This window comes from Lolium rigidum, chromosome 6, assembly GCF_022539505.1.
Source record: "Lolium rigidum isolate FL_2022 chromosome 6, APGP_CSIRO_Lrig_0.1, whole genome shotgun sequence".
NCBI classification, from domain to species: Eukaryota; Viridiplantae; Streptophyta; class Magnoliopsida; order Poales; family Poaceae; genus Lolium; species Lolium rigidum.
The window spans coordinates 151191769-151204516 of record NC_061513.1 but is presented as its reverse complement, the minus strand read 5'-3'; the positions used below and the strand labels follow the sequence as shown (position 1 = coordinate 151204516).

At 42.7% G+C, this 12748-nt stretch overlaps 1 protein-coding gene and 1 non-coding gene across 2 annotated transcripts; one reads left to right on the top strand and one right to left on the bottom strand.

Annotated features, from left to right (window-relative positions):
* Positions 1-3944: 3944 nt before the first annotated feature.
* On the bottom strand, positions 3945-11718 carry LOC124666883 (golgin-84-like). The gene is made up of 21 exons (XM_047204213.1): positions 11673-11718; positions 11282-11362; positions 11141-11190; positions 10396-11040; positions 10247-10309; positions 10071-10148; positions 9753-9956; positions 8739-8795; positions 8578-8652; positions 8416-8487; positions 7027-7089; positions 6848-6946; positions 5922-5999; positions 5657-5725; positions 5500-5547; positions 5314-5409; positions 5133-5209; positions 4902-4947; positions 4709-4807; positions 4573-4617; positions 3945-4411 (listed from the first exon to the last, which is right to left on the bottom strand). The coding sequence occupies exons 1-21, from the start codon at positions 11698-11700 to the stop codon at positions 4346-4348; spliced, it is 2139 nt and encodes a 712-aa protein (XP_047060169.1). The 5' UTR covers positions 11701-11718; the 3' UTR covers positions 3945-4345.
* A 215-nt stretch (positions 11719-11933) lies between these two features.
* TRNAK-CUU lies at positions 11934-12006 on the top strand. Its single transcript has one exon. It is a non-coding gene; the product is annotated as a tRNA-Lys (tRNA).
* The last annotated feature ends 742 nt before the right edge of the window (positions 12007-12748 follow it).

The following is a 12748-nucleotide window of genomic DNA, read 5'->3' as shown; positions in this document are numbered from 1 at the left end:
TGGGCAAGCTCGAGCAAGGTGCACGGTGGCGAAGTCTTCAACGTAATCGGAGTACATAGCGGCTTCGTAGGCTTCATCGAAGCGGTATGGATGAAGAGGTTCATTGTAGAGCTCGGTGTGGTTCCTAGTGCATTGGACCCACTAGTCATATATTGTGACAACATGGGTGCCATCGCCAATGCACATGAACCAAGGTCACACAAGAGGCTGAAGCATATCAAGCTGCGTTATCATTCGATTCGCGAGTACATCGAAGATGGAGAAGTAAAGATTTGCAAAGTACACACTGATCTGAATGTAGCAGATCCGTTGACTAAAGCTCTCCCAAGGGCAAAGCATGACCAACACCAGAATGCCATGGGTGTTAGGTACCTTACAATGTAATCTAGATTATTGACTCTAGTGCAAGTGGGAGACTGTTGGAGATATGCCCAAGAGGCAATAATAAAAGTGGTTATTATGTTTATGATAAATGTTTATATACCATGCTATAATTGTATTAACCGAAACATTGATACATGTGTGATATGTAAACAACAAAGAGTCCCTAGTAAGCCTCTTAACTAGCTTGTTGATTAATAGATGATTAGTTTCATAATCATGAACATTGGATGTTATTAATAACAAGATTATATCATTATATGAATGATGTAATGGACACACCCAATTAAGCGTAGCATAAGATCACGTCATTAAGTTATTTGCTATAAGCTTTCGTTACATAGTTACCTAGTCCTTATGACCATGAGATCATGTAAATCACTTATACCGGAAAGGTACTTTGATTACATCAAACGCCACCGCGTAAATGGGTGGTTATAAAGGTGGGATTAAGTATCCGGAAAGTATGAGTTGAGACATATGGATCAACAGTGGGATTTGTCCATCCCGATGACGGATAGATATACTCTGGGCCCTCTTGGTGGAATGTCGTCTAATGTCTTGCAAGCATATGAATAAGTTAATAAGAGACCACATACCACGGTACGAGTAAAGAGTACTTGTCAGGAGACGAGGTTGAACAAGGTATAGTGTGATACCGATGATCAAACCTCGGACAAGTAAAATATCGCGTGACAAAGGGAATTGGTATCGTATGTGAATGGTTCATTCGATCACTAAAGTCATCGTTGAATATGTGGGAGCCATTATGGATCTCCGGATCCCGCTATTGGTTATTGGTCGGAGTGAGTACTCAACCATGTCCGCATAGTTCGCGAACCGTAGGGTGACACACTTAAAGTTGGATGTTGAAATGGTAGAACTTGAATATGGAATGGAGTTCGAATATTTGTTCGGAGTCCCGGATGAGATCCCGGACATCACGAGGAGTTCCGGAATGGTCCGGAGAATAAGATTCATATATAGGATGTCATTTTATGTGTTTGAAAATGATTCGGAAGGTTCTATGGAAGGTTCTAGAAGGTTCTAGAAAAGTCCGGAAGAAACCACCAAGGAAGGTGGAGTCCCGGAGGGACTCCACCTCCATGGCCGGCCAACCCTAGAGGGGGAGGAGTCCCAAGTGGACTCCCCCTATGGGGCCGGCCACCCCCCCACATGGAAGGGGGGAATCCCACCTCAAGTGGGATTCCCACCTTAGGTAGGTTTCCTATCACATGGAAGGTTTTGGGTTCGGGTCTTATTCGGAGACTTGTAGTCCAACACTTGGGGCTTCCACCTATATAATGAGGGGCCAAGGGAAGGGTGCCGGCCACACCAAGACCACAACCTGGCCGCCCCCTTGAGTGGCCGGCCACCCCCTCCCAAACCCTAGCCGCCCCTTCTCCTCCATAGCTCCCGCGTGCTTTAGCGAAGCTCCGCCGGAGTTCTCCACCGCCACCGACACCACGCCGTCGTGCTCGTCGGATTCAAGAGGAGCTACTACTTCCGCTGCCCGCCGGAACGGGGAGGTGGACGTCGTCTTCATCAACAACTCGAACGTGTGACCGAGTACGGAGGTGCTGCCCGTTCGTGGCGCCGTGATCAAGATCTTCTACGCGCTTTTGCAAGCGGCAAGTGATCGTCTACCGCAGCAACAAGAGCCTCATCTTGTAGGCTTTGGAATCTCTTCAAGGGTGAGACTCGATAATCCCCTCGTTGCTACCGTCTTCTAGATTGCATCTTGGCTTGGATTGCGTGTTCGCGGTAGGAAATTTTTTGTTTTCTATGCTACGTTATCCTACAAATACAAGAACATGGAAAAATAGAACAAGGTGAGCAAATAATCCATCACGAAGATGAGCAACGCCTTGAGCTTCTAGAGAAGCCGGGTGAAGAATAAGATTGAGAAAGGTGAAAGCTGGGAGAAGATTAGGAGGGGTGAGCCGATGCTTGACGAATAAGAGTTTGAGATGTTCAAGGCGGAGATGGTTAGTGACGCGGCCAAATCATGGACTAAGTGGGGTCAGCAAATGCGAGACCTGAACATAGGTGTCCACCAGCTTGGAAGCGGCGGTTACAGAGGAAAGCTTCCCATTTGGGAAGCGGAGGATGCCAAACTTGAACGTCTCAGGAAACCAAACCTGTGGTTAAAAATCCAGGACTTGCGTACTGAGGTACTTTGTCCAGGCCCGCTACTATCGTGACAAGGTGACCATGGAATTCGTTACCGACGATGAAGATGTGAGGAAGTTTGAGGAAAAGCTGGTAAGGAATTTACCTGCGGTCCATTGCGTTCATATTACATAATGAAGGCAATTTTCCAAAAGGCCGCATGTGCTGAGGACTCGTCGTCCCAGGGCTCGACGGAGCCGTGAGACACAACTTTCAATAGGGCGACCAATGCCTACAAGAAGAGGCCGAATTAAGTTCGAGCCGCCGACGTCAGCTGGCCGTGTCTCCGGATTTGGTACGAGCTGAAGTTTCGCGAGTACTACAAAGAGGACGCCAAGAAGAGAAAGGAGAGGAAGACTCAGATGTTGGCTAGGCATAAAGCCGAGGTGGAAGAGCTGAGGCAGAAGTTCCAGGCACTGGAGGCAGCACAAATGGACGAGATAACGGTGGACAGGATGTTGCAGCAGAAGCTCCGTGAGTTTTTACCCCCTCGGCCGACAGACATGGTTGGAGAAGAATAAGATGATCCTTGATCGAGATATGTGATTCCCTCGATCACATTACCATCTATGTCTAGTTCTTTTGGACTTTGGGAATCCTGGCAAGGCCGGTTTTGAACTATATTATTGCACTAATTTTGATTATATGCTATTTTTTTAGCTTTTGCTTGAATTATTTAAGGCTTAAAATATGGACATGGAAATTGCCTAAAATCACGAGGCCGTGGACCAAATGTGGAGCTATGTTGCGGCCACCACCAACCGCAAACGGACCCAAGCCTCTTCCCTGTTCATGGGGACCGCCGCAAAGGAACCTAATCAGATAATTTGGTTGTCTGAAATACGATCCAACATCGGAGATGGCTTACCATAGTCTGGCGGTATATCACCTTCCGATCGTCCGTAGGCTGCTTCCTCTCCCTCTCGCTCTTCCTCACCTTGGAATGATCGGGACAAGACAAAACAGGCAAAGAAGCGGAGGAGGCGGGTAAGATCAGTGAAATATATAAACTTCAGGTGATTTTATGTAAAAAATTACATTTGTCAGAATAACGCTGCCATTGCCAGACAGTGCTAGGCAGGTCCCATGCTGCCACGGCGCCCTAGTACATAGTTGGACCATCTCCGGTGATGGTACATGAACCTGCGCGGGATGCGTTTTACGCCACGGAAAATGCCCTGTCAATGACGAATTTCCGATCTGTCTTCACCTAGACAGCCAAACATGACATCTCTCACTTCGCTACACGTGCGCAGAGCAATTCGGGACCAGCGGAGAAGAGTACAGAGCGCAGCCCGCCCCACCTTCTGATTAAAGTCCCGCCAGATGAGTTGATGAGTACAAAATCAAGCATCAATGAATTCGATGATTTTCCTCTTTTCAAACCAGTATGCTTCATCGGTCTCCAACAGTTTGTTCAAGTACAAGAATTGGCTCAAGTGGCCTGTATGACATTATATTTTTGGGTCAAGCTGTCCACGAGTTGCTACATCTGTGATCAATATGAAGTGTGAAAGAATGAATTATATAGCCCACAGCCAAACCAAAAGCATTACTTTACAAAAAGAGAGGGAAGGGGAAGAAGAAAAAAATGTGGCCAGGTTAGCACCACGCCAGACCAAGAAAGCTTAATGGCCTATTTGGAACGCAGGAATCTCACAGGAAACTGTGAAACTCCCGTAGGAACAGAGTGGTGGCAAACCGTTGTTCCAAACTGGGCCATGTATTGAGCTACAATCAGGAAGCAACGCCTAAAAATCTGTGAGAGGCAGGGAGTTGGAATGCCATAAGCCTATGGCAACTTCACGTTGGCCAAATCGTCCAGAGACGATTTCACAGTTTCTTCCGCTGCGAAGTCCTGTAAAATTCGAGCACACCAGTCAGTGAACCTTGCATAAAACGTGTAGCATGTGCGACAATACACAGGTATAACAGAAAGAAACAATATTATGTGCTTGGTTCAGGGATGAAATGGCATGAATGAAAGAAATGTTATAGCAGTATAGCATGGTTCAGTACCTGCAGGCGCTGCATCAAGTACATCAAGAACAAATGCACAAACACCTGGTACATGTATACACAGGTTTGGTTAGAGGTCGAACTTAACAAGATTTAAAATATAAAAAAATAGGATAAAAAGTTATGTAGTTCTTGCCAGATAAAACAGAAGGCTGACTCGGGCAACAGGATGCCGCCACAGAAATCTAGTCGCCCTCACAGCTCCTGAATCTAAAAACTTCGCAGCCTTTTGCAACTAGAACACCGAAAATGCCAAGAAATAAGATAAATATTAGTGTTCTCTCACAATTTATCAGGGCAGGCACGTCATATTTCCATTGGACACATACCTGATGGTTTGCTGTTGCCATGTGTCGATGATGTAGAGGAAGAGGCCTGAAATATACAAAGCTATTTGTCTAAACCTGTACTAGAACTTGCAAATAGAGGAACACAGCCAAAACTTTGGAAATCTCAAGTGCAATTTGCAACACAAGCCTAGCATCCAAAAACTATGACATGCTTATAAACAAAATTTCCTTGCATGTTCAATAAGAAAAAAGAAAAAAAGGTCAACATACTCTAGCACATTGATATCAGTATCTTCTTCCCATGATGACGCTGATCTGCGAGAAACCCTACTCCTTTCTGCTTCTACCTATCAAATGGAACACATTGATAACAGAATGGCAGTAAGATAAGAATATTCCACAGGAGAACGATCATAGCTGAACTAATATAGGAGGAAGAGAAACTAGGAACCTGCACTTCATGAAATTGCTTCAACGATTTCTCTAGTTGGAACTCTAATGCACCTTTTTCACTGGCCATCGATTCTAATTGTGTTTGCTTATGGTACTGGAAGAAAGTATGCATACAAAACAAATTAGCTCTCGTTAACCAATATGCAATGATACAAAAGAAAATTGGTTATGCTTAATCACATACCAGTAAATCCGTAAGCTCACGGTATCTCTTCTCAAGCTCAACATGCTCCTAAGAACAAGAATAAACGTAACCTGTAAGTATGATCTGGTAACAAGGTGGGTGTAGTATATATCACTCAGTTTTAACAAAAAAAAGTGATTTGGTTAGGATTAAGAACCTGTCTAGAATAATGCTCAGCATCTCTTCTCATTCCAGCCATTTCAACTCTCATCTTCTGCAACTCAGCCTACATCATAAAATTAAAGATGTTGAGGAAATAATGGTGTGAAACAAAGCATTTTGATTTCTATAATGAAAATAACTCGATTTGAAATATCGATAATTATGCGATACCTGATCATCATAGTACCATTTTTACTATCTAAAGTCCCTAGTTATTACTTGACAATTAATTCTTTGATATCTTGTGAATTAAATGGTACCTCCAAGGAAGATATCTTGCTTTCTGCCTCTCTTTGGCTTTGCCGTGCTTTCTCAACTTCCTCCTGCCATGCCTGTATCTGCTTTCCAAAAGCATGGCAGCAAGAGAAACAAAACAAAAATTATTACATTTCAGGATAACGCAAAGTACGCTAAGTTTCTATTATTTCCAAGGCGAAAGTAAATACAGATAGGCATTTGTAGAGAAGGTCATATATAGTTTCGCAATACGTGAATTTCAAAGACATGGAGTACACTAAAGTACAACTCAATATTAATCCCAGAAAGAACTGGCATGATTTGGTTTATCCTGAAGAACCCCCACTTATAATTTTGCCACCATTTGGAATCAATTCAGCACCTGTTTTTTATAATGTATTGTGGCCAGTGTTGTCTGTGCATTCTTGGATCCTGTCAAGGGACAGGGACGAGCTCCAGACTCATCTGGCAATTCTTTGTCCAGTTGTGTACTTTTTTGCCCCATGGAGAACAATTTCATCCGGTTAGTTTAGCCTTCTGTGTGTTGGGCTATTTAAATAGTGCAGAAACCATGCTTCCTTTGATTAAAAAAACATTTTTCCCATGTTGAGAGTATTCTCTACATCTAGCATGTTCATAGATTTACTGCAGCCATCACTTCAGGCTGCGATGAAAACTAGCTGAAGCAGAGCAGCTAATGTAGAAGGCTATTTGTGATCATTGCCTTCAACAACCGCCTGTTGGGGCTCCGTTGTGCACTACCTCCCTACACCTGGTGATAGATATGGAGGTCATCATGTTGCAAGATTTTGACATGTAGATTGGGAATCAGATCGTGATCACACTGCGGGTTTCCTGATAGGTGTCAAACCGTTTTCCCTCTCTTTGCTGTCAACTGTTATTAAAGTAATGGAAAATGGTATGGTCCTGTTTAGAAAAAAAAAATAACCTGAAGAACTTGATTAGCTTCTTCAGAAGGCTTTTTCTGAGCACGGCGACTACGGGCTTCCATTTCCTGTAGTTCTTGGTGGAGCGATGCACATTCAACCTGAGACAACCAGGGTATCAATAGTGAATAGCAGAAACTAAGAAATTAAGATATGGCACATAGCGCGGAAAGGGATTTACCTCAAGCACAGCTACTTTGTGCTCAAATTCCATTGCTCTTGATGAGCTTTGGTCAGCAGCTCTCTACATGCCAACAGAAAATTCAAAGTCAAACTAAATTGCTAGTGTTTATTTAGGGACAGAATAAAGGGAAATCTACTTTGGCTCATAGGTGTAGATGCACTCACTATTCAAAATCATATTTCAAAATGTTTAAAAATTCTGAAAAAAAATACCAGGGTGTACATCCAGACATTTTATGTTCGCGCACGAAGTTTCATAGGAAAATATTATTTTTTGTGGCCAGTGTAAAAAACAATTTCTGACTCTCGAAAATAGCTTTTAATGAGGCATTTTTTTTCTTTTTTACATAGTGACACAAAATGTTTTTTCGTGCCAAACTTTTGTGAGCTAACATAGAATGTGAGGATGCACACTCAGGATTTTATTTCAAATTTTTTTAACATTTTGAAATAAATTTAAAATACATTTTTTATAATAGGTGCATCTAGACCTATGAGCCAAAACACCATGTCCCCGAATAAAGACACATGATAGCTTAGTAGTAGCAACGATTGTGTTGGAAAAAGAGATCAATCAGCCAAAACGTGACATCCATATAATCTGAACTAAGTGACACTGTTAAAGGTACAAGGTTTGGATCAAACTGAATTTAAACATGAGAGCTCATTAAATGGATGGAAACATATTATATATCACAATATTGAATTAAGTACAGCCCCTGAGACATAAAGTTACCTAATTTCCTACCGGATTACTGTTTCTTATAGTGCACATGCTGGCCTTGTGTTATGGACGAACCTCTACAATCTAAATAGGTATGTTTCCACCTAGTCACAGTGCTAGAACTCTAAATGTTTAATTAACTAGTGTTGGGAGTTGAGTGTGAAACTTGTTATGAGAATAACATCACATGCTGTCCTTGTGTCATGGACCAACCTCAACAATCTAAATAGGTATGTTTCCACCTAGTCAAAGTGCTAGAACTCTAAATGTTTAATTTGGGAGTTAGTGTGAAACTTGTTATAAGGACAACATCTATTAAAATTTCCAAATGTATCCTCCGAAGAACCAAAATAGGCCGATAAACAGACGACTAACAGGATAGTGTATCTGCGCCGTATGCCAAAACATTTGATCTTACAGGAGTAAACATAACAAGTCATTCGTTCTTCTGACTGTAGTAGACTAATAGTTGTAGTTGCTGGAAAACAGAAGGGCCAGGCTGTGATAAATGGCCCTTGCACTGTGTATGATATTGCAAGAGAGGTCAATGTGAAACATGTACTGAGCACCAACACACAGTTTCCTGGCAGCGTTCAAGAAAATTGGCAGATAACTTTGGCATACTGCAATACGCTCTTCTTTGGCATACTCGCATAATTTTACCTGGATTCTAGCAAGAGCATTTGATGCCTCAACCGCCCGATGTTCCAATTCCACTTCTCTGTCAACGGCTGCCTGCGATGTAATAGAAAATATTAAAATTTCACAACACAAGAAACTATGACAAAGACAAAGCAATAAAAGGTATGTACTTTAACAAATTACCATCTTTGTAGCATTATGTGCAATACGCTCCTCTTCAGCCCTCCGCTCTACAGTAGAAAGTTCCTCCCGTAAAGCCTAAAATGTAAATGGTACATATGGAGGTTAGATAACTACATGAACACATGAGTCCTATTCTACCCCAGAAAGCCTATTTTATTAACCTGGATGATCCTGGTTTCAGTAAGCTCGCGGTTTCTCTTAAGGCCATCCATATCTTCCTAGAATCAGCAGACAAGAAAATCAAGTTATTACCTATCTGATGGCATCAAAGAATCAATTGTGTTACAGAAGCTAAAAAAAACATAATAAAAAGTGCTAACAGTCACCCATACAGTCATATTGTTCAAGATTTATATCCAAAAGAGAACAAATTAAAAACACAGGTACTATTCCCTTAGACCAAGTACTAGACTTCCATTGATATTCAAGTCTGAGAGAGCACATGAAACTCCAGGTTCATAACTGCTCGTTTCCAACAACACACAGCTCGAGCTCATAATTTGAGGAGGTAAAACTTGAAGACCATTAATTACAACTATGGACTCACAATACTAGAGATTGTAAGAGTCTCTCCATATGTCGAAAAACAGTCAGGTGCAGACATGCATATAAACTGAATATGAGCAACTCTCACTCCCGGAACCAGAATAAACTAGGAGCCGGATTTTCAACAACACCACTAAGTTTTTTTTCTAAGATGCACAGCTAGAATTTTTTTAAGAGCTGCAAGAATTGATATTAACAAAGTTAGAGAATCCAAAAATGACATGAACATCTTGAGCTCTTGGAATGCATGCAAAAAATCGACAAGTCTCCTACTCCAACTCCAAAATATGGCTACTTGAGACTATCTGCATACAGCTACAAAGAAACAGCACATGCACCTGTACAATATTTTAAATGGAAGGAAAAGACACATATTACAATGCAATATAATTAGATGATGACAAAAACAAACAAAAACATGTGGGTAGCAAATCCCTGAAAGAATGACCACTGCGTTAGCATATTTCAAACAACTATAATGATTGAGGACAGCACTGACGTGCCTATGGAGTTCATAAAAGCATACTAAAGAAACTATACAGGATACTTGGCTCAATGTATGGCTTCTTTTGGTAATGCTAGTGTTATAGAAAGATATAAACAACTTAAGAGAATATGAAAGATGAAACCTGTAAAGATGCAAGCATTTCTTCTGAAGCTGCTGCTTTTTTCTTCCAAGAGTCCAATGATTTTGCTAGAGACTCAATCTCAGTGTTTTTTGCAGTCAAAGCATCAACCATGTTAGATTCAACTCGCGAACCTTGTACTCTGGACACTGATAGTTCTTGCTGTAGTTGCTTTATATGAGCTTCATGTGAGCTGCATTTCTCCCTCTGTTATGTGTTATATAGCATCAATATCTACTTCAGAAAACCATTCTACAATGTAAAGGTTTAAGGTAAGCGGGAAAAAACGCAATGAAAAGAATTTTGGTAAGATAATCTGACCTCCTGGACAAGAAGTTCCTCTAGCTGTGCATTCTCAGATTTATATTCTTGGAGACGGGATGAAAGTCCAGCGCAGACCTGTTTAATAACTAAAAGGTAAATAAATGGCTGAACATATGGACCTAATCACAACAAAATGTAACGTGGCAGGTTACTAAGCTCGTAGTAATCCTTACCCGAGCTAATCTAGCTTCTTTTGATTGGCCAGATTTTGCGGCGCTCTTTAGTAATCCCTGAGCCTGCCAAAGACCAACAAGACAACACGTAAGCAGGGAACACATTCAGCATATCTTGGTTATTATGAGTGCAATTTTCTACAGCTTACCTCCTCAAGTTGATCTTGATCTTTCATAGGAACCGAATCAGATTTATGTTCCTGTTGATTTTCCGTGGTCTCTGGTGAATCTACCAAATCATCTTTCTTCGTATCTTGGGATTTGCCAGAACCTTGTGTATCAGGTAACTCAGAGATATTTCTCTCCTGGATAATAGCCACAGCCGTGTCTTTATCCTCCAAACTGACTGCTAGACCAATCTCAGTAGACTGGTTACTGCTGCTCGGCTCATTTTTTTCATCTGAAACTGAAGGAACAGAGCTTTCAGAAGCACTCTCCAGACGTCCAGAATCTGTGACACCATCCGTGACAGAACCTGTATCCTCAGGTTTCTTGTCCACTGACTGGACTTCAACAGCCTTATCAACAACATTCACCCCTCTATCATTTTTAAGGTCAACAGAAGCGTTCTCTCCTTTGTCTGATGCACCCTCATCGTCCGCTCCCTTAACATCAGCTGAAGTGACTTCAGGTTCATTGGCAGTAGCAGTAGCATCAACATTTGATGAATCCACACGCGCCGAAGGCTTGATCTTCTCAATCTTGATCCTCTCCCGTGGCGGTTGCCTGTTCTTCCTTTCCTTCTGGGCCCCTGTCTTGTTACCGGCATCCCCAGTAGCGAGCTTCAGTGGACCCTGCAATTCAAATTCACAGCAAACTTTGAACATCGGGTATCAGGCACGCACGCAGTCTACAAAGGCATGAAATGTGGTCAGGGAAGCCAGTAGTTGCAACCTTCTCCCTCGGCTTTCCCCTCTTCCCTTGCCCTTCTTGGCCACTCGATCCTTCACCAAGCAAACATTACAGATTACTAATTAGCCCATTCTCTGCGCAGCAAAATGTGCACCGAGTAAACTCGGAGCCATATTTATTTACCTGAAGGCTGGGAGCCAGGCTGCTCATCGGACAGCTCAGTGGCCACGCTTTTCGCCCTCCGGTCGACGACTTCGAGCAAGTCTGTTACAAAGAGCAGGCAACTCTTAGCAGCATTACATTACCAGCAACATATAGCGTATTCAAGTAGGCAATGGTTCCGATTGGGTGCAACAGGCATCAAGACTAGCTCGCCAGATTTTGCAACTGGCATCAAGACTAGCTCGCCAGATTTTGCAACTGGCATCGTAGTCCAGCAGAGTACCCGGCGCGCATACAGTAGTAGAGTACCAGGGAGAAACCCCAGATCTTAGCCGGGAGGAGGGGTGGATCTTGGCGGCAAATCGGAAGGTGGGGTGGGGAAGGGAGAGGGAGAGGGAGGTCTGGCGGGTACCTTCGGCGACCTTGAGCCAGGAGGCCATGGCGGGAGCCGTGTGATCACCGCCCGGCGGGAGGAGGGTGGCTGGCTGGCTGGCGACGGCGAGCTGGACAGATGAACTGACTGATGAGATTTCCGGCCGCGGCAGTGGGGTTCTCTCGCGGTCGCGGGAGGGTTGGTGCTGGCGGGGATCCGACCGACCGGTTGGTTTGCTTGGTGAGACCAAGGCGTGGAATTTCAACGATGGTAAACCTTGTCTGTTACTCCTTCCAACAAGCCCGTCTAGCTCAGTTGGTAGAGCGCAAGGCTCTTAACCTTGTGGTCGTGGGTTCGAGCCCCACGGTGGGCGAATGCGTTTTTAGTGTTCACTGTCCATCTTTTATAGTACTTATTATTCCGTCCCAAAATATTTTCACATGAACTAGATGCAGGCTAAGAAATAAGTGACAAATAAAAAGGAAGTGATGGCTAAGAAATATTTTCACATGCGTATTGATCTTTTAGAAATCTCAATTTCAGTGTGGGTGAATGGATTTTTCTTTTTTCCATTTGGACATCCTTGGGAGTATGGTGAAACTTGGATGATGTTGTACTTACTCCCTCGGTTCACTATGGATCTTTTATACTCCTTCCGTCGCAAAGTATTTTCACATGGACTAGATATACAGATTAAGAAGTAAGTGAAGAATAAAAAGGTAGTGAGTGCCGACTATTGTTCTTTTAGATATTTCCATGTGAACTGAAATAAGTGAACTGTTACAATCGATACTCAGATGAACTGAAATAAGTGAACTGTTACAATCGATACTCAGATGAACTGAAATGCTACTTTTCTAAAATCTCTGCAGTTTGCACTAACGGCACAAAAAGTAGCATTTCAGTGCAATTCATATGAACATAGTATATATTTCGTGACTGGGCAGCAAATAGAGATGGTATGCGAATTGATTCCAAAACACGATGAATTCAACAACAAAAATGCACATTACAAAATCGCTGTTCCATCCATCACAACAAAATGCACTGGGCCATCAAAGGAACTGATTTAGCACACATGTGTTTATCCAAATTGCCCTGCTGACGCACTGAAC